The sequence below is a fragment of the Candoia aspera genome, chromosome 3, assembly GCF_035149785.1.
Source record: "Candoia aspera isolate rCanAsp1 chromosome 3, rCanAsp1.hap2, whole genome shotgun sequence".
Lineage (NCBI taxonomy): Eukaryota > Metazoa > Chordata > Lepidosauria > Squamata > Boidae > Candoia > Candoia aspera.
In genome coordinates, this window is record NC_086155.1 from 107,746,864 (window position 1) to 107,769,409 (window position 22,546).

Genomic DNA, 22,546 nt, shown 5'->3' on the forward strand with positions numbered 1-22,546 from the left:
CACGATGGGGCTTCTTCGCAATATTCATATAGTTGCAGGCGTAATTGGCGAGAAAGCCTAAAACCTTCTGGTCCATAAAAGAAGTTCCTTTTCTTGGTGGAAAGAGAAAAAGGCAATCGGAAGGGAAAGTAATAAGGGGGGGGGGGCTGCAGAAACAATCGACGCCGCCTGAACCCCGGAAAAAGTCGCCAGTGAGGCAGCTTGGGAAACGCTAAAGGCGGGCGAGGGGGCAGAGCGAGAAAATAACAATGAGTTTTACAAAACAGCCTAGTCGCGTACATGTTCAGTCGGAGGTCTGACCAAAGAACTTGAATCGGATGTTTAGGATCGCAGTTAAAATTGCTATTAATTTAAATTATCCCACTGGCCTCCGTTAATCTCTCCGCTCTTAAAAAAAAATCCTGGGGCTGTGTGAGCCATCAAGCGAAGTTTGGCTGCAATCCGATTGGTAAAGATACTAAATGGCCCCCGGAATGAAGTGCTTTTTTCCTATAGCAAGTTAGCATCTGATAGGGTCTGGTGTACAGTTATTCATATCTAATTTTAACTCGGTTTAGAGTCATTTTGGAATCAGAGGCTAAGTCTCTTTCCAGTTACGGCCAGGAGCTGCGAAACAAAGAAACAAAATTAAGCTGTGAGAATTGCTATTGAGGTTGATGCGGCCTCGCGGGCAATAAAATTAGAGCGGGCGGGCGCTTGCTGCCAAGCGCTCCGCCTGTCATGGCGACGTACGTGAGTGAGCTGGAGGTGGCCAAGAAAAACCTGAGCGAAGCTTTGGGCGAAAATGTGAAGCAGTAAGTGACAATCAGGCGCTTTCTTTTTTCCCGTCGTTTCTTCTTTAAGCCGTTGGCCGCATTTGCAGCAGAGGCCTAGTTGGCCCTGACAAGCATCGATCTCGATTTTTCTCTGCATTGGGTGTTTTTAAAGCTCGAGCGTAAATGGATGCCCAATCAGCCCTCTTCTCTCCATATATAAAATACACAGAGGAAAAGAAAGAATGATCTTACCCACTGCCCTTTCTGAAGAACATATTCCTATTTTCCATTTCATTGTTCTTCAGAACCGAATGGCCAGGCTTTATTTCAGCCTGCTCAGCAATACAAATATTTTTTTCCCCCAGAAATGTTGATCAGGGAGGATGAAAGATTCGGCTGTTAACTAGTTATTAAGCTACAGCATCCTACTTTTTAGGGGCTTTCAGTTATTCAAGACATCACGGTTATAATTTTAACTAGGTTTTATATAGCCCATTCCAAGTGCTTCACAGATTCTCAGAACAAAGGTGATTTTGTGCACCTTGGAGACTAATGATATAGAGTCATGTGCATATGAATTTATAGGTTTTAAAGCAAATATATCTAGAATTGCTGCCTAAAAATTACTGTGCCCATATTCACAGAAATATCTACCTAATTCTTTTAGGCAGCAATTCTATATACTCCTGGAAGTAACTAAGCAGTTTACTTCTGAGTAGACATATGTGGGTCTGTCTTTAAAATATCACAAGTCTCTAGTTTCCTGTAATAAATTAATGCAGCTTGATTTGGGGGGGTGGCAGGCCCAAACAAGCCACTATAGTTTAGTGCATATAGAAAAATAAACCAGCCAGCTGTTTGTAATAGTAGGCCAATATTAATCCTCCACTTTTTAAAACATTGTTTTTTAAAAACATGTAATTTAAATTAAATATTTATATTGCAGATGCAATATAAGTAGACACTTTATTTTGAACAAATTTTACTAACCTTTAATTTGGAATACTCTAGAAATAACGCTTGTGTTTTGTGTGTGTGCTGAGTCAGTGTTGACACCTGGCAACTGCCTGGACTAGTCCCTGCAGTTTTCTTGGCAAGATTTTGGAAGTAGTTTGCCATTGCTTCCTTCCTAGGGCAGAGAGAAAGTGACTGGCCCAAGGTCACCCAGCTGGCCAAGGTAGAACTGGTCCAAGGTAGAACTAGAACTCACAGCCTCCTGGTTTCTAGCCTGGTGCCTTAAGTACTACACCAAACTGGCTCTAGAAATAAATGTACAGGAATTAAAATGTAGACATAATTTTATCTATCACTGTTTAGCAGTCCTCATTCACTTCATGAATGGATCTCTGTTTTTCTACGATGTCCCAGATAATACAGTATCCTCTTTTCACTACTATTATGTGAAAATTGTACCAGAGTGCTATGAGAGGAAAAACAATATATTTTAAATTTTTATTTTATTTATATTTTATGTATTTGTCAAAGGCCAAGTTGGGAATACCACTCTGAGCATCCTCCTTATCTGCCCACAACCAGTACTAGGGAAATGGGCACTTGGGAGAACCAGTGTGGGGTAGGTGGATAGAAAGTGTGGCCCTTTATATATTATTTGAGAAATGATAGAATTCCTAGCTTCAGAAAGGCAAAAAAGAAGGATCCAAAAGCTATAGAGCAGTCATTCTGTCATTGATACCTGGGAAGATTCTAGAATAGATTATAAAGCAATTGAGCTGTAAACTCCTTGAAAACTGTATCAGCATGGATTTGTCAAGAACACATTTTAAAAGGTTATCTCATATTTTAATTCAGTAATTAGTAGATTGTGGGGACACTGTGTACAGTGTACTGTATCTCAGTTTTAACAAAGCATTTTACAAAAAATGAATAAGCTAGTTAAATGTAGGCTGGATACCATGACTATATAATTGGCTCAGAAATCATACTTCATGAAGTCTCATTGTACTGAACTGAGGTATCAAGTAATATGCCATAAGTTCAGTCCTAAATTCTATTTTTTAATGATTTGGAGCCTGGGGGTGGGGGGAGAATGCTTATCAGATTTGCAGTTAACATAAAATGGGATTGGATATCTGAATATCCTTGAAGATAGGGATAATTTCAAACACTCTTGATAAGTTAGCAAAATGAGTAAGAGAGTAAAATTTAACAAAGAACAAAGTTCTTCAGAAACAGCAATCAAATGTAGTACAGGATACATAATTCCTGGCTTGATAATAATACCTTTGAAAAAGATACTGCAATAGAATTTGATTGAAAACTGAATATAAATTGTGATATGGCTGCAAAAAAGGTAAGTGAAATTTTAGACTGCATCAGAGAAATATAATTTCCAAATTATAATAGTTCTATTTATTTTACAAACATTATATCTAGTTTGGGGCACCACAATGTAAGGATTCAGAAAAACTGGAAAAGTTCAGAGGCAGTGAAGATGATCATGGAAATAGAAACTACATCTTGCAGAGAGAGTTAATAACTGGTATGCAGCTTTGAGATGTCAGGATCATCTTTTATTCTAAGATTGCTGTTCAATATCAAATGGTTTCTGTAAATTTTCTTTGAAAATAAGCGCTACTGGCAGCTGCCTCCCATTGAATTATTTGGAAATAATGCTCACTTGTCCCAAAAAAGAGCAAATGTAACCAAGGGCATTAGGAAGCATTTTGTAACAGGAAAGTTTGAGCAGGGTGGGATAGGTTGCATTCTAGTCAATCAGTTATTTGTAACTGCCTTTGAAAGATATTCTGCCATATCAGTCTGTGATACAGCAGCAAGGATCCTTTGTCAGAATCAGTGATATGGAACATGCTATTCCAGTATTTTATCATCTTCATTGTTTCCAACCTCTGTTTGAGTATCAGTACTGCTCTTTAGAATCATAGAGTTGGAAGCAACCCAAGAGGTCATCAAGTCCAACCCCTGCACACTGCAGGAGTTGCTACACCATCCCCAATAGATGGTTAACCAGCCTCTGTTTGAAAACTTCCAGTTAAAGGGAAGAAACCACTCTGTGCAGTAACCTATTCCACTGAATGACAACTCTTTCTGCCAAGAAGTTCTTCCTAATGTCTAATCTGTATCTACTGTACATCCTTCAATTTTCATCCTGTTAATTCTATTCTTACCTTCTGGAGCAAGTCAGAATAAGTTTGAACCCTCGACAATGTGACAGAGCTCCAGTTATTTGAAGACAGCTATCATGTCCCCTCTCAACTTTCTCTTCTGTAAGCTAAACGTACCTCAGTCTTTTAACTGTTCCTCGTAGCCCTTTGCCCATCTTGGTTGTCCTTCTCTGGTCTTCCTCCAGTTTATTAATGTCCTTTTTAAACTGGGCTATGCAGAACTAAATGCAGTACTCCAAGTGAGGCCTGACCAAGGCAGGGTAGAGTGGGTTAATTACTTTTTGTGATGTGGACTCTGTGCTCCTCGGGATGCTCTTCAAGATGTCATTGGCCTTCTTTGCAGCTGCATTACATTGTTGGGACATGTTGATCTTGTGATCCACTAGTATACCCAAGTCTTTATCTTTAAATCCTAATGTCCTTGAAGAATCAGTTTCCTCTACATGGTCCATATAGATGATACAGTTATCAGATGAACATCATCTTAGATCATTACCAGAACCTTTCCCCTCTGTAGTGGAGTGGGTATGCCTTTTTAATAGTTGTCCCCTGAGCTATGAAACTTTTCTTTTTGGGATGCTAACTTGTCATTTTCCATCTCTGCTTTGTAGACAGTATTTTCTTTTGGTAACTTAGTTGTCAGTTTCACCATATTATTTTGTTGTTTTGATGCCTGTTCAGTGTTTTAGTGATACTATCATGGTGCAATTAACTATTATTTTAAATATATTATCTTTAAATTTGTTGTTGTTTTAGTTGTCTTAATTTTTCTTAACTGTCTTAGACATTGTAGGAGTAAAGCTGTGTTAGTAAAAGATCAGAGTTGGAAAAGTTGCTGATTTTTAAGAGTCCTGATTTTTAACTGTCTTAGGTAGCTTATAAATAAAGGGAGTGAAGAAAACTATGTAGAAGGAGAAGAAAGCAGTGTTAGGTAGATGTTGCCAGCAGGCATGGAAGCATTTGTGGACAGCTAGATGGTTTTTTAACAATTTTTTGTAAGGCTGGTCTGCATTACAAACCTTAACTGGCTTAATTATCATAACCACTACCCTCTTCCATGCCCCCTCAGTGAGGGGCTTTTTGTATCTCAACAGAGAATCTTGGTCAATCCTAGGGTTCCATTGTAAAAGTCATAAACTTTTTATTAATAGATAGGGTTCATCTGAACTGACATTTTTACAATTAGAAAAGCATTCATTTTTAAATTGGCACTCTAAGAGTGTCACTAAGATTTCCAAGAAAGTATCTTTTCAGTGAACAGTAGGCATTGTGACTAGCCAGAAGTAGAGTTCAGATGACAATTCAAAATTCACAGAGCTTGAAAAATTTCACTGATGTGAACATAAGTTGGTGAAATGACATGTTTATGCTTCATTTTAGGGGGATTCCAAGAAAATCAAGTTCTTTGAATAAATCAAGTTCTTTGAATAAATATTTCATCAATATTGTTACTCAGTCGTTTGTATGTGAAGCTCAAATCTAGATTAATGATAAGACATGATCTCCTGTGAATTCTTTTGTCATACATGTTACTTCTGCAGCAGACTTCTCAATCTTCTTTCTTTTTAAAAATAAAATTTCATTCAAAGATACAGGGCATTTTAAAAGACAGAATTTGAGCTCCCCCTGTTGGCTATTTAGCTGCACATTAGCTTTATATTCAGCTAAGAAGAAGAGATCAAGAAAAAGTGGCAAGAATATACAGAAGACCTGTATAGGAAGGATAACAATATCGGGGATAGCTTTGACAGTGTGGTCAGTGAGCTAGAGCCAGACATCCTGAAGAGTGAGGTTGAATGGGCCTTAAGAAGCATTGCTAATAACAAGGCAGCAGGAGATGACGGCATCCCAGCTGAACTGTTCAAAACCTTGCAAGATGATGCTGTCAAGGTAATGCATGCTATATGCCAGCAAATTTGGAAAACACAAGAATGGCCATCAGACTGGAAAAAATCAACTTATATCCCCATACCAAAAAAGGGAAACACTAAAGAATGTTCAAACTATCGAACAGTGGCACTCATTTCACATGCCAGTAAGGTAATGCTCAAGATCCTGCAAGGTAGACTTCAGCAATTCATGGAGCAAGAATTTCCAGATGTACAAGCTGGGTTTAGAAAAGGCAGAGGAACTAGGGACCAAATTGCCAATATCCACTGGATAATGGAAATAGCCAGGGGGTTTCAGAAAAACATCTATTTCTGTTTTATTGACTATTCTAAAGCCTTTGACTGTGTGGACCATAACAAATTGTGGCAAGTTCTTAGCGGTATGGGGATACCAAGTCATCTTGTATGCCTCCTGAAGAATCTGTATAACGACCAGGTAGCAACAGTAAGAACAGACCACGGAGGTGACGGACTCGTCCCTGGGGGAGCTGGGGGTGTTGACAACTGACAGGAAGCTCTGGTGTGGGCTGGTCCATGAAGTCACGAGTTGGAAGCGACTAAACGAATAAACAACAAGATTTTTACCTAAACTTCAGGATTCTGAATACTGTAGCAAAACAATGTATTGGTGAAATATTCACCCTTAGCTTCATTCTTTACTCAGAAAAAAATAAATGAAAAGGTGGACTGTCACTGGAGGGACACTTTAATTTTGGAACATACTTTTAAAGTGTTTTCAAATTGTTGCAGCAAAAATTAAGATGGACAGAGGCAAAAGAAGTTCCCCAATACAGAATGGAGAAATTCTGATCCTCAAAGCTCCCCAGTCCATGAATGGATGGATATTCTGGATATTCACACTGGATATTCTTCCTTTTAACTTTTGCCTTTTATCTTTGCCTTTCATCTCTGCTTTTTAAATCCTGCTTGCCAGAGTGCAGAGGGCCTATACAGCAAACCTAATCATCCATCTTCTTCCTAGTTTTTGGTACTAAATCCACTGTTGTTTGAAAACCTTTATGATTTTCTCACCTTTTTGTCTTGTCCAATAAACTCACTGTTTTCCTGAGCTGTTGTTCAGTCACAGCTAAATGCAACCTGTTACTGCTAGGGCTGATGACAATTAGGGAAAATAAGCATCAATCTGATCCTCAGCATTCTGAAGATCAGGCTTGCTCTCATTCATTTTAGAGTGAATATCCACAGAATAACTTTCTCTACAAGCTCTACAAATACATAGAGCTAAATTTCTGAAAAATTCCAGGGTGTGCATGCTCACTTAATACCAGACTTTTTACATTTTAGAAATAGGAATAAGAGATTTACTGCCAAAGGTAAAATCACAAAAAACATATTCTGCATTTGTCCCAGTGAAAAAAGCCTTTGTGTGTGTCTGTGCAGTGAACTCCAGTAAGTTTTTTTTGAGTGCCGTTACTGGAATAAGTTGGATGGTAGCGTTTTATTTCCTTAAAACGTTGGGCAATCTGCACCCTCCAGGGTTGCCAGGGTTGGGCAATCTGCACCCTCCAAATTACTTTTATACTGTCTTCTCTGGCTAAGATTTTATAGTCCTCTCTGGCTAACAGGGTGGGAAACAGATAAAAAGTATAGTGTGGGCACAAAAATAGGTGTTTCACCATAATGCCCCCCCAAAACCTCTAAACTCAAACTTATATGTGATGTGGCCCCACCCATATTGTGGTCTTCATCCCCCCCCCCATTTAGTGCACTCTTGGCTGCCAAAAGGTTACACATCCCTATCTTAGGACCAGATGAACTAGAATAGTCACACACAACCTGAAATCTATCAGTTGTGTTTGAGATTCTGCTCGTTAAATACTGACTTTCTTGCAATTACATTCTAGGAAACTGTGATATTCTCATAAAACAGAGAGGAAAAGGATAAATCCATTATTGGTAATTCATTGTTGATATCTTGCACAGGTACTGGGCTAATTTGAAACTATGGTTTAAGCAAAAGATCAGCAAAGAAGAATTTGATCTGGAAGCTCGGAGGCTCCTCACTCAAGACAATGGTAAGAAAATAATCTCTGAGTTGCTCAGCTAGTTTTCTGAATTTTTCACGTTCAAATGTATACTGTTCTAGGGTTTAACTAAAATGCTTTAAAATATACAGCATCTCAATTATATTTAGTTACTAAAAAAAAAAAAAAGCGGACTAAAGGAACAGATAAGGCCATAACAGTGAGGCCATTCTTTTAGCTTTGAAGATTTTATCAATGGCTGATAATACTTAACACTTTACAAGAATTTACAAGTGTAAAATTTACCCATGAAGAATTTTTAGAAGATAAAAGCTGAAAAATCATAGGTTGCTGAATTAGGAGTATGATACTTAGTTCTGGACTTGGAGAATGCCATTAAATCTTCTGTGCATATTTATGAAGTTAACGCAAATATATGCTTCCTTGTAAGAATTATTACCATAATTGTAATGCAAACCATGTATTTTCTTTTGGCAGTCCATTTTCACAATGACTTCTTGTTGGCTATTCTCACACGATGCCAAATCTTGGTTTCTGCACCAGGTAGGTCACTGAAAAAGTCTCTTTTGCATCTGGATTGAGAGACCTATAGTGTGTTTAATATATGGTAATTCTAGTGCTCATTTCATGCTGTATGAGTATTGGGCCACATTTTTAGAAGCCCGTCTGTGCCATTTTAAGATGTTTAGCTTCACTCTATACTTTTTCATATGACTGTATGTAAGCCCCCACTTAAGGGGAGGTGGTCTTGAGGCCTCTACCATGAGGCCCAGACCAAATTTTAAAAAATCACAGGACTCTCTAATGTGAGAGCATATAGAAAAAAGGAAGGCATACCTGCATCGTTTCTACATAATCACACTGTCATATAGACAGAAACCTTTGAAATTGCTTTGTCAGCTACTAGTGTAGCTGGCACACCCTTGTTAGCTCTAGGTGGAAGTTAACGGTGGACATACCATACCAAAATGACATTGCCCAACCCATGCTACACCTTCTTTAGTACACAACTAAAGCAGGCTGCCTGGATTAGGACATTGTGCCTCTTGTATCACGGGCATGTGTAACCCGGGGTCAGTAACCCGGGGTCAGAAGCTTCCGTGTAGAACCTTGAGATGATATGATTCCCGTAGAAAGAGTTTCAGTGCAGTGCTAATGATTTAACACAGATGATGTTCATATAGTCCCACACAACATACTCATCTTGGTGTCTGTATGAGGTGAGCAAATGCTTTGCAGGAGACACGCAGGGACCTCAGAGCAATGCATATAGGAACAGGAGAAGCAGTTCTCATTCCTGAGAATTTACAATACAGCCTCCACAAAGCAAAATTTAATCTTCCAGTTCTCCTACAATAATTATTTGTTTATTTAGAATGTTTATGTCCTCTTAGAGCAAAACCCTTCCCAAGATGACTTCTAGTAATCAGTTTAAATGTAAATCACAATAAACTTCAAAATAATAGAACCTTATGTTAAAAATCAACAACAGATAAAAAAACAGCTATAACCCTAAAACATAAATGCTGTAACTAGAACCATTTTAGAAGTGTACCAAAATAAAAACTTACATCCAGGTTGCAGTTGAGAACCAACATAAAACGTGGTTTTGAGGAACCCAAAGAGACTTCGATAAGTCCAGTAGCCAGATTAACAAAAGGATAATGTTACGAATAATATCTTATCTTAGGTCTCTGAAGGTATCATAAAACAGCTAGCAGGTAAGAAGGTCAAATACTTCATTTTAAGGTTCTCTGTTTACAAAGAATGACCATGAGGAATATTCAGAATATTTCTAAAGAATATAATACTAGATCTGGGAGGAACTATATAGAAACTGGGAGGAAAAAAAGCATTTTCAAAAATTTTCTGGAAAATTTGAAAAGTAGTAATTCAGAAGAGATTGTGTGAGTTAGCTTAGTCCTGTACTAGTTACAGTGACTGGCATGTGGATTTGGATCATCCCACCCACTGCAGCCCCTCCTCCCAAATGTCAAATGAATCCCTGGTCATGCTAAAGTTGCCCGCTTCTGCTCTACAGTGTATTCAGAATTCAGAGTCAGTTTGCTGTATTGGTTCAGATATTGGCATAGGACTGAAAGGGCCCAGATTCAAATCCATCCTCAGCCAAAGGAGCTCACTATGGCCCAGTCAATGCTTTGTATACTGCCCTGAGATCATGGGGGAAAGGCAGGTTATAAATCATCAGTCATGAAAACCTGAGAAGCCTTGTATGAATGAATGAAAGTATTTTAAAGCAAAGCAACTCAATATTATATTTAATTACATTGAAAAAAAACCTAAAAGGAAGAGCCAAAAGTATTCATGTACTAAGTTTGGCTTGCCTGAAGAGTCAACCTTATAAATCTTTATGCTTTCCTAGGATAATCTGATAAACAGAACTCTGACTTGTATTATATTATTCTAGTATTTTGATTAGCATTGTGTTCATTTATTGTGTTAAAACTAAGGTGAAATAATGTATTTCTAAAACTTGGATTATTTCCCATGGAAGAATATAATAGTGATGGAAAATGAGGTATCTAGTATCAGAAGACTGGAGATAGAGCTCCCATGATTCTGAAATAAAAATGTTATTCATGTATCATTCCTTTATTGTTAACCTTTGCTGTTCATTGTTGGTGAAAAGGCATGTAACATAAATTTCCTACCTCTGCCACACATCTAACTGGGTGGTTCCTTTCAGGGGCTGCTAAACATCTATCATTGTGTCCTGAATGACTAATTAATAAGATGGAAAAGTATCCCCTGGAATAAGGAAACAGTTAATGTCTGGGATTTTCTGTTGACTCCAGTGGGTGCTATTTCAATTTGGTATAACTATTTGTGAGATTCTCTCAGTGGGGTAAGCCTTAAAGATTTCTCTACTTATACTAGCCACCTGATCATCGATCTTACGCTTGGCTGTGTGCAGTTTTTGTTCCAGTGTAGTTCACAATGGAAAGCTCACTATTTCTCCAGTAGGAAAACTTGATACAACCTATAAAGAATGGGCTGTGGACAGATAGTATACTTACCCTTAAAGGCAATCTACAGTGTAAATATTTGAAGGTATAATGCATACAAGGCTGTTGCAGTTCACAAAGAAAATGATGTAATTTTTTTCAAAAATGAAAATTAAGCTATTGGATCTGAGAGGGTGAGTGTGTTTTTTGGGTATGAGTAGCACTATTTTGCCCTAGAACTATAGATGAGCTGTTTAATTGTGGCTCAGCTGTATTCATCAGGAGTAAATGATGTTTTTATATAGCCAAATTGTAATATTCTTCATTCAATACTGGAAGAGAAAGCAGTGTTACAGTTAAAGACCTGCTTTGCATATAGAGGTTCCCCATTGCTACTCCCCAATTCTGACATCTCCAAACCTTCTGCTCCATCATAGGCAGAAGGTTTGGGATAAGCCTCTACTCCATAACAATAAAAATGGCAATCTACAGTACAGCATAATGCATACAAGGCTGTTGCAATTCACATACATCTTATTGAGACTTTCAGTGACCTTGTCACTACCTTTTCAAGTTTATTGCTGCAACCGTAAGCCATAAAATTTATTTAAGGAAACAGTACATGAATACTTCTGGAGCCTACAAGATACTTTGCTGTTCCTTGACGTTTTTTTAAAATACCTGTTTTGATACTATCCCTCTATACAGATTTTTGCCTTTGCCAAGTAGAAATGACAAAGGCAATTTGTTCAGAACTATTTAGCCTTTTGTGGACTCACTGACTGAATTAGCAAATAGGGAGTATAATTTTCTGTAAAAGTATGATTGCTGGTTTCCTGATTGCTCAATCTTCGAAAGTGAAATCTTACTCATGATTGTGCTTTTTTCCCTTCCCTTCAGATTCTTAATTAATCTCATTATGATATATCCAGAGATTAAGATACTGAAGGGGGAGCACTTAATTTTTCCAAGACTAACAAATACAGAATGTTGGAGGTAGCAGTAGCAAATAAGTGCTTAAGTAAGTTGCAAAGAAGCCCTCTGAAGTAAATGTAGTTTTAAGTTCTACAGAAGTTCCAAAAGCCGAATCCGTAGAGTTATTCAAATTGTAGATAACATTATGAAAGACTATGTTACACAATACAAACATTCACTGGGTAAAAGAGTCAAAACTATACAATTATATCTGTGACATATCTACGACCCCAAGTATTGAATAAACAAGGAACCACATACCTGTCAAGATTTCACTGGGGTGAAATAAAACCCTAAGAGGAACTGCATTCTGAAAGTTCTTAGATCAGCCTATAATTGAAACAAAATTAAAGTCCCATTGATAAGTTTTAAAGTGTAGAAAATTAAAACTTCCTTTCCCAACAGGCAATTATAATGTAGCAATGAAAATCTCAAAGGATGACCTGGCCAAAAAAATTGCTTAAAATCTTGTTGATCCACTTAGTGTGAAGAAATGAAAAAGGAAGACCTCTTAAAATATAAATCATATTAAATTACATTCATTTTAATTGCATTTATCTTGCCTCAGGTACTAATCAGAATTTTAGAACATCTCTCTAGTTCTTGTTTCATTTGTGCCAAAATTGGAAATAAACTTTAACATACTAGTTGAGAAAGATTTCTTTGAATCCACTGTGCCAAGTTAAACAAAATAATCTTAGATTGGATTTAGATCAAGAGGCTTGACATTCCATCGTTCACTTGCCTACAGAGTTCACTGGGCCACCTATCAGACCAGCTTAATATTTTTCTGGGGATAAATATATCTTAATATTTTTCTGGGGATAAAAAGGGGAAATACCCCAATATATGGGACCTTGAGCTGTCAGACAAAAGCTAGGTACTGTATAGATGTGATGAATTAATAACAATACTGAGAAAGGCATAATGATCTTTGAAGGTATCCAAATCAGATGAGAGCCAGTGTAGTGGTTGGAATGGGGAGACTTCGGTTCTAGTCCATCCACAGTAGGAGGTCACTGGAAGACTTTGCTCTTAGCCCAACCTACCTCACAGGGTTGTTATTGGGAAAAATAGGGGGAAGGGAGATTTATGTACACTACTTTGAATTCCTGAATGTCATGGGCATTCTGTGTGTTCTCAGGATTTGATGAAAATCACAGAGCAGAGTACCTCTTGATGCATTTTTCTCTTGATTTATTAACACATCAAACCTTGGATATGGGCAAACACACTGAAAAATATTCTCTCTTTTATTTATTACCATACTACTGCTGTCAACAGTGTTTTAGCTGAATTCTCTTCCTCTACTTAAAACTGCTGTAATCAATTTCTCAGCCCTGTATATACAGTAATAATTCTTTCCCCTCTTCATTGAAAGGCTCAAATTATTAGTTTTGGCTTTGAGTTTTAGTCTTGTAGATACTTGTATGTATATATGCATGTAATGTTGGCTTAACATATATGCACTCTTCTAGTTCAGAATCCTCCACCTATTTTTTGTTGAGAAATAAGAAAGGGCTAAACATATTGGCTGGTTTTCTTTCTTTCTTTCTGAGGCTGGCGGCCTTACTTTTTTGGCTTGTAGAACAGCCTTCCTCTCTCTTCTGGCTCCCCCTCTCCCCCTGATAGAGTCTGCCTCATGCTGGCCCCCAATTGCTCTTCAGGTCCTCCTACTCATGATCACTTCAAGAGTCATACCCTGGTCCATCCTCGAACCTGTACCCAGCCCATCCTAAGTATGCCAGCCAACATTGTTCAGTATTATAACAAAATGTCTTCAATGGCTAGTGCTGTCTAGATCACAGGTTGCTGGCAGATTTGTTTTCCAAGACATAGCCTTCCTTTTGACAGCTCAGCAGCCCCCATTTCTCTCTTCTATGGGAAAATCTTCCTGTGGTAAACTGACTTCTATCCTTAGTAGAACGAAGTGTTTGGCTGTCTGGCCTACCATCTTGGCAGGTTCATGGAGAGGTATGGCCTCTTGTGGGCTGTTGTAGGCAGGATATAAATCTAATGAATTAATAAGGTCTCCTTCAAATCTAGCTCAACTCCAGATTATTTCACAGACATATCAATGAATTTTGAATGGCAACATTATGAAAATGGTTTGCCAGTGCCTTCATCTGGGATGTTTTTCATCTTTCCAGCTAGTCTAAAATTCTGACATACAGGAATTCTCATACAAGTACTAACCAGGCCAAAACGCTTCTCTGCTTTTGAGCCCAGCATGAGCAGCCACATACTGCCCCTTACTGTGGCATACCAGTAATTAACATAAAGACATGTTTTTTTTATTTCAGGGATTGTCTCAAAACCATATACCTAGAACAAATATTTAAGTGAAATATCAATATACTTCAGATATAATTCAGTCTGCATTGTCTCTTTTCTTTCTTCTGTTTCTTTAATTCTTGACTATCCCCATTGACTGATGTTTCCCTCACCCACCATTACATTTTAATCATTTACTTACTCTCTCTTTAATGTGTGTGTGTGCAGAGGGTATAAAATGCAGTGCACAGGTTGCATAAGATGCGTGGAAAACCCTTAACAGTGAAGGTGAATAGACAAGAATAAATGAAAACTCAGAGGTGCCTGAGTGCACACTACAGACTTTTAATAAACACACAGTGACTACGTGACAGCAGCTAGGTAGGCAGGCTTGGGGTTGAATCAATTCGCAGATGAGTGGAAGGAAACAGGTGATAACTTGTATAGCACTAGAAAACACAAATGAAAATCAGATTGGCATTTCTCTCTTCCCTCCTTCCCTCCCTCCTCCACTCCTCCCCATTCTCCTTTTCTTTATGAGATTATTAGAATTACCAAACTTGCAGTCTGGAGAGATTTTTTTCCTTTTATTTGGCCAAAAAGTTGGGGCTTGGAATCAGTAGTTGGAGAATAGGCATCTGTAGGGAGGTAAACAGTGGCATATGTATGATGACATCATCACACAAATCCTGTGAATTATGTACTTGCATCAGACATCAGGACATCTTTATTAAGACTTTGTGTAATATGATATAGAAATATGATATAGTATTATATTAATTAATATATAAACATGCCTGTATATTGAATTAAGAATAATAAAAGTCATTAAACTTTGCCCTATATTAAAATAACATTTGAGAACCCCTGCTCTAAGCTAAAAAAAATGCTGCATTTCCTCATAGGGAATTGCCCTTTATTATTTGAGTTGTACTTAATGCTTTTTAGCTCTGCAGTATATTTTTAGAAGATTATTCACCTGAATTGTACAGAGCATTTCAGTGCTTTCACACCATATATTTATATAAAAATGTTTGCAACTTTATTTTATTGATTTTTTTGGAATTCTTTGCTTTTATTTTAGCCACCTGAAATAATGTGGTATTGCCTCAAACTTGGCTCCCTCATTGCTTTCCCTTAATTCCCTTTATGAATAAATAAGAAAGCACCCATCCATATTGTCTGCTTTCCTTGTCTAGGAAGCAGTGCAGTGCAGCCCAAAAGAAGGCAGACTGTAAGCCTTACTCTGTGTTACAGCTGGACTTCGGACTTTCATCCAGATGTGTATCTTTGCTAAAGATTGACTATCTGTAGATTGTAGCATGACTTGCTTAATGTACATTATCAGTAGAATTACATTCAGAGAAGGAGGATTGTTGTTAGTTATGGTGATTGTTTTCCAAGCTTTCTGCTAGATAATCTGAACCTGCCCTTATTTGTAATTCTACTTACTAAAGAATTGCTTTACTGCATTTAATTAATTGTTAGTTAGCTAAATTGTTTTATATCCTTCTTTTTTATTTAGGAGATCAAAGTGGCATATATAGCTCAAGGCAGCCAACAACACTCTTGTGAGGTAGACTGGGCTGAGAGTGTGACTGGCCCAATACACACAGTGAGCTTTAGTGACTGAGGGTGGACTAGAACTTCTCTCCCCAGAGCCGGTCCAACACCTTAACTGCTGTACCACACTGGCTTTCTTATGAATGAAAATCTATTGTTTTTCAAATCTTAATGATCATTATCTGCCCAGAAAAAAAAGTGTATCAAATCAAGAAAGGCTGTTTTAAAATAGCTATTTTTATGTGTGTGTATTATAATCAGTTACTAGTCCCACTGATAGAAGTAATGTGAACACATATTTTAAAAGTCTACTGAAGAAGAATGCAGTCTAAAATAACATGACTGTAGTTCAGAGAAATACCCATGCTGCTAATTTTTTAATTTTACTTGGTCATTAATTCTGTCTGATAGAAAATGACATGTTAAGTACAGTTTAAAATGTCATAGTTGAGTTGGCTGGAATGAAAATGAGAATATCTGACTGACAGTAAGTAAGACTTGAGATAAGAAATGGATAGGTGATGATTAAGAGGGATGGCCTGTGGAGTGGAAACAGCCAAGATATACTTAAATTGGGGAGGGCATGATTTGCTAATGTGCTAATTATAAAACTTTGTGTTTCTCTCTTTTCTATTTTCAGAAGGTGCTGGCTCTCTACCTTGGACAGGAGGTTCTGCACCAAAACCTGGCAAGCCTAAAGGGAAGAAAAAGTTTTCTTCTGTACGGCAGAAGTTTGATGTAAGTTTCTCTTAGGAGAATTGGAAACACACAGCAGTCCCATTTCAAGGTTCTCATTATGCCTCCAGAACACCGAGTACGCCCAGCAGTGTTTGTTACCCTTTGCAATTCATCAGGAAACTGAATTTTTAATGTTCATTTCAGATTTTTTAGTGGAAACAACAAAAAAAACTCTGCCTAGTCCAGTGTGGGAGGGTTGTCTTTAGGGAGGCTGCTAAATGGAAGGTAATATAAAAATATTTTTCATTACCATAAGCCATAGCTGGGTGATAATCAGTACGTGCAAATGACACAACATTTTGCCAATATTGCAGTCTAGATAATGGAACCATATTGTTCTATTTTACAGCACCGGTTCCAGCCCCAGAATCCCTTGTCTGGAGCTCAGCAGTTTGTGGCCAAAGATCCCCAAGACGATGATGACCTGAAGCTTTGTTCACACACAATGATGCTTCCCACTTGGGGCCAGTTGGAAGGAAGGATGATTGTAACTGCTTATGAGCATGGCCTGGATAATGTCTCCGAAGAAGCAGTTACAGTTGTTGTCTATGCCGTAGAGGTATGATTACACAGAATGACAATTTTAGTCCTGGCTCTCCTCTGTAATATAACTGAAAACTCAGATACCTTGTGTATGATGAAGAACAATGCAAAGTTCAGCACTGATTAGCTGGCTTTCTGGAAATAGGAGCAAAAAGGACATCCATATTACAAGAAAACAAACCTATGAACACTACTTTGTCTGCTAGAGCATAGAATATTAATTTGGGGAATTATTTCTTCACATATGGCCAAGAAAGCTTTTGTTTTTATCGCTTCACATTTTATCTGAAGATCAACTGGAATCTGTTTTATAAACAGACATCTTCTTGTCCACTGTGGCTCCTTTATCTTCTGTTTTGTTTCCTCTTATTTACAACTCTGAGTCTTAGAGGAGGACAGTTGCCTTATGTGGACTTTTACTGTATAAGGACTCTTCCTAGTTCATAGCAAGAATCTGCAGAATTCAAAATCCAGATAAATGTTATGTGATGGTGCCATAATTTGTGTTGCTCATCTGTCTTTTTTAGTCATTGTATAAAACAAACAGTTTGAAGGCGGCCCATCTAAGTTTTACATCAGAATGAATAATTCTGGAAAATTGCTTCAAGCACTTCTGGAAATGAGCCAGGCAGGAGGCTGAAAAGGAGATGAGAGACTCTGTTGTTGGTTCAGCACCTCTTGATGTTCAGACCAGAACCCTGATGTCTCCTGTCTTCCTTTATTCCTCAAGGAGACAGATAGGAATACTGTAGAGAGATATGGCCATCCTGTCATGTCTCACTTGTTTCTAGTTGCAGGGGTTAGTAATTCTGACTCTTACAATCTCTGGCAACATGCCCCTTGCTAAATTATTTGCCTTGCCAATGTAGGCTTGCCACAAATAAATAAAATCTGCAAAAAACACAGATGCAGGATTCAGACCAGTTGAATCCACAAATATTATTTGTATATTTAATTTATTTGCATCTTTTCCCATTAGCTTCTTGGATGCAGAATTTAGATTTTCGAGTCAACCTGAGTATCTCATGTATAGCTGGGCCTGATAGGTCCAAGGGATAACAGGATAGGAGTTCTGAGGTCAAACGAGAGCAAGCCATCATCCAAGTAAGGGGCTTTGGTAATGGAGGCACACTTGAGGATAGGCAAGGATTCCAGAAGCAACCATAATAGATCGGGGGCGGGGGGGGGCAGAAGCAAGAGGGGAATCCAGGCAATGACCTTTACTGTATGTTGCAGTCTTCACAATATGGGCATCGGATAATATGCTTAGCAACATTGTATACTTTGGTGGGCTTTTTGCAAGCAATAAATATTTCTTTCTCTGCAGAAGCATCTTAAGGATATCCTTACCTCTGTAATATCAAGGAGAAAGGCTTATCGTGTGCGGGACAGTCACTTCAAATATGCTTTTGGAAGCAATGTCAATCCACAGCCATATCTGAAGAATAGTGTCATTGCTTACAGTAACTTAACTGAGTGGTAAGTGTGCATCTGCTTTGCAGCACAGGAGAGAATTTGAGAATATGAAACTTACCTTTTAGCAGAAACGTCTACATTGTCCTAATATTCAAAGGTTTAAAAAAATTGAGAGACTAGCCAAATTTGTATGAGTTTTATTATTCAATCCAGACATTACTTATAAGGTAGTAAAATTTCTGGGACCATGCTTATTGGGAAACAAATGGTCATGCAGGTGATATAAAAGCTGAACCATAGATTTAAGTTTAGTTCTTCTGCTATATTTTATATTTTATATTTATTTTTATTGATCTATTTATATTGTAATTTATATGTTTTAATCGTGATTTTATTGTAAACTGCCCAGAGTCCCCTTTTCGGGAGAGATGGGTGGTGATAGAAATTTGAAAAATAAGTAAATAAAATAAATACTATATGTTAAGTTGCTCTTTGTGGTTGGGTTTGTAAAGTTTTCATTATACATCCCTGCAACCAAGTATTACCACATTCTACATATTACTGAATTATAGAATCATGAAGAAAAGTTACACCTCTCCAGAGTTCCGTATTATTTTTCCTACCTTTTATTTTTGTACTGTTTACTTTAGATCATTTGGCTTTGTGCATGGATATACAGAAAGATCAACAACATGGATTATCTCTAATCTTCATATCGTTATGATGATTTTATTAAATTTTATTTGGATGTTAGTTCCCAGGAATCTGTGGAGCTAGGTAAAAAATAAGTATAAATGATAGCAAATAAATACATATTTTCATCTTGTCCACAATTTTCAGATTTTGTTGAAAAATGCTGCTACTGAATGCCACCCCAAATTTTATTTTTTATCCAAATCTAGTCTAATGCTATACAACATTATTTAGACCAGACATTGCACATGGCCTTCAAGTGGCCTATTGAGGGCTATGTTTCAATTCACACTTCTGGTATTCAGGACAGAATCTGAACCAGCACTGGGAAGATGGATAAAACTGGACTCCAGATCCATTTTTCCAAAAATGCCAGATCCATTTCCCCCCAACTTGTTCTTTTTCCTAGTCCTCCTACCTGCTTGGCTCCCCCACCTGGTCAAAACCTTGCTTCCCATCTACCGCCTGATGATGCAGAGCAGCAAGCAGCCCTCCTTTTGGCCTGTTCTGGGGACACTTCACCAGCAAGTCTGCCTCCAGTGAACATGTATGATCTCTTTGAGGCACTGCAGGTAATTTTTACATGTTATTTATTTTAATTTCAATTGCTGTTCTCCTGATGGAGATGGAGATGTTTTTTGACAAAGAACTTACCACAAGTAATTGTGTGTGGGGGGGGGAATTGAACAGAATACCCAGAAAGAAACTAAACAGCTTGCTTTCCATTCATTCTTAATGTGTATGCTGCCACATCTTTTAGATTCATGGTGTCTTACAACAACATAAGACATAGTGAATTGTCTTTAAGTAAGATAACCGTAATCCCAGTAATAACATAATTCAATTCAAATTTGTAAACCAAATTTAAAAAACAGTAATAATTAATTAATGCATAATGTTCCATACACCTCTGATATTCTTCACTCAGCTGTTTTTCAATGAATCTCAAGTTTTACTGGAAGAGAGAAACTTTCAAACCTGGTTGTACTGATGTTCATATTATATTATGTGTGCATGGCCTAAATAAATGTGGATATTTAAGATAATGATTTGTAGCCAGTATGATTTTCTCTTGTGGTTCCTGCAGATCCACCGGGAAGTGGTGCCTGCCCATACTGTCTATGCTCTCAATATTGAAAGGATCATCCTGAAACTCTGGCACCCAAACCATGAGGAGCTTCAGCAAGACAAAATCCATCGGCAGAGGTTGGCTGCAAAGGAAGGCCTCCTGATGTGCTGAGACCAGTGCTGACTTTGGGCTGGACTAATATTATCTTGAATATGCCAGTTGGCATTTTGACTTTGGAATCTCAACATTTGCATTATTTTATGAGCACTTCCAAATGGAAGTGTGGACATGTTTCCCATGGAAATATGACTCAAACTGAAGAGCATACAGTGTAAAACAAAGCCCTGATTGCTTAGAAGATCGACTACTTTACTGACCATTTTCAACCAAATCGAACAGCATTCATTCTGAAAATATTTTTGTTCCACCGTTGCAGCAGAATTTTCATTCCATCCTTAATGTGTAAAATGTTGCTCAGTCAATATTTACAGTACAAAGATGGAGTTCCTACAGTCCCCAGATATGTATGTAGGGCATCTGAGCTGCTGCCTTGGGCAGCTTTTACAAGCATACACAGTATGTATGAGTATACGCACACACACACTGCACAAAGCTTTGTTTTTTTGTATTTCTTTTGTATAATATGAGTTTACTACATGTGGGAGAAGTTGTGATTCATTAAAATAAACTTTGTTGCAAGACAGTTTTCATTAAAAAAATAATCTCTTTTTTCTTTGTAAAAACAGCAATATTTAAGTCTGTGAAAAGACCCTAAAATATATAATTATCACTCTGATTATCTTTTTAAGTATATTTTTGCCTCTTTGAAAGTTTAAGATAACTAAGTTGTTCCCTAGTAATATCTGTAACAGAATTCATAACTCTTTAAAAGTGGATCTCCTTTACTCTACACAATGTTTCACAGCAGAAATAGAGAATAGAGATTTTTTTATCTGTGATCCAGCAGTATTTTTGCAATACATCTGAATGAGGTAGGGGCTGGCCAAACAGAATGGTGAAAAATTCCTTAATCACAAATGATAGCATCATAAAACCCAGAACTAGTTTGGATTGTACCATAGGAAGCATGTTTTTTGTTCTGCAGTTCTATCTAGAGGACGTCTGAGTCTCCAGTGCAAGGAAAAATCCCAACTTATTTCTAGCAAATAAATCATAAAAATAAATCATAAAAACTATTTGATATTACAAAGCCCTGACACAGCTCCTCTTCAGTGAAGATTGCTGCAGGAGAACTTCCTGCCTGAATATGGTGGCCACTTTCTTCACTGAAAGTGAGTACAGGTTTTTTACCCAGGGAGGAATTACTGCCATATAGATTTGAACATGTTCCATGTTAAAGGAACTTAGAAGAAATACAAGAAAGGTGATTTGTTGCCCATTCTAAAGGAGGAGAGTGTATACATACTGTATCTAATAAATGAACCTACTGCCAGTTCATTCTGAAGCATGGATTCTTCATTACTCAGATGCTAAAAAGAACCCCAAGCGCAGAGAATTCATCAAACCTCTGTCCAATCAGCAAAACGGAAGTATTCCATTTTAGGAGCGAAAGACCAGACTGCTCATAATATACATCTTTCAGCACTGTGATAAACAGCTTCATTTCCAAACAATCGCTGTTGATGTCAGTGGAAATGTGTCCTTACTGTCCAATCCTGTGTATGTTTACTTAGAAATAAGTTCCATCTTGTTCACTGTGTCTTAATCCAAAGTATACATTTACAATTGCAGAAGGATTTGAAGTTGGGCAGTTTGTGTCTTGCCTAAGTCCATTTGCACTGATAAAATCCAGTGGCTAATAAAATGAGTTACAATTGTGGAAGCATTTAGTTCAAATCCCACCGTAGCTATTAAATATTGCAGTGACTTTAATCCCTTGATCTTCCATATGCTACTTAGAGATGATAATGATCAACTTTTAAGTCATTACAAGCACCAGGGGATGAGCTGTCAATGACATCAAAGTGGCAGGCAGAAACCCAAGTAAAAAGGGGTGGGGCTTTGATCTTTCAGTCATGCCTGCCATTTTGACATTGTTGACTGATCTCTGCCCTCTGCAAACACCCCTGATTACAAGATGGTGGATGCCATATTAGCACTAAAAACCAAACGATCTTTAATTGATACCTTCTGGATATATTGGGCTACAGTGCTTTTTATACTCCGTTACTGTGCTGCCTGGGATGATGGGAGGATTTTGGTCCAACACAGGTTTATTAAGGCTGCTTTAGAAGAAAGAACAGGACTGCTTGGAGGTGACATGCCACTTGGAGAAGGGGTGTAATCACTGCTGCAATAGCTGGGCCTAGGTTAAAGTGTGGAAACTCTTCTAAATTGATCACTTGATTGCATCTGACCTGTGGTATAAATACAGTCAAGGCAAGGGTGGTAGCCATCTTGAGGACTAAGCTATATTTCTACACAGAAGCAATCGTGCTAACGCTTTCTGCCTGCCACCATCAATAAATAGGGTGTCCACAGGGTTTGGTCAAAAA

At 37.7% G+C, this 22,546-nt stretch overlaps 1 protein-coding gene across 1 annotated transcript; it reads left to right on the forward strand.

Moving 5' to 3' along the window:
- The first annotated feature begins 605 nt into the window (after positions 1-605).
- On the forward strand, positions 606-20,826 carry TADA1 (transcriptional adaptor 1). Its single transcript, XM_063298516.1, has 8 exons — positions 606-794; positions 7,732-7,823; positions 8,271-8,336; positions 16,212-16,309; positions 16,659-16,868; positions 18,180-18,331; positions 19,371-19,533; positions 20,049-20,826. Exons 1-8 carry the CDS (start codon positions 721-723, stop codon positions 20,199-20,201), a joined length of 1,008 nt encoding a protein of 335 aa, XP_063154586.1. The 5' UTR covers positions 606-720; the 3' UTR covers positions 20,202-20,826.
- The last annotated feature ends 1,720 nt before the right edge of the window (positions 20,827-22,546 follow it).

Coding starts and splice junctions, on each gene's coding strand:
- TADA1 (XM_063298516.1), top strand. CDS start 721: ATGGCGACGTACGTGAGTGAGCTGGAGGTGGCCAAGAAAAACCTGAGC. Junction 7,824..8,270: donor GCTCCTCACTCAAGACAATG/GTAAGAAAATAA, acceptor TTCTTTTGGCAG/TCCATTTTCACAATGACTTC. Junction 16,869..18,179: donor TTGTTGTCTATGCCGTAGAG/GTATGATTACAC, acceptor CTTTCTCTGCAG/AAGCATCTTAAGGATATCCT.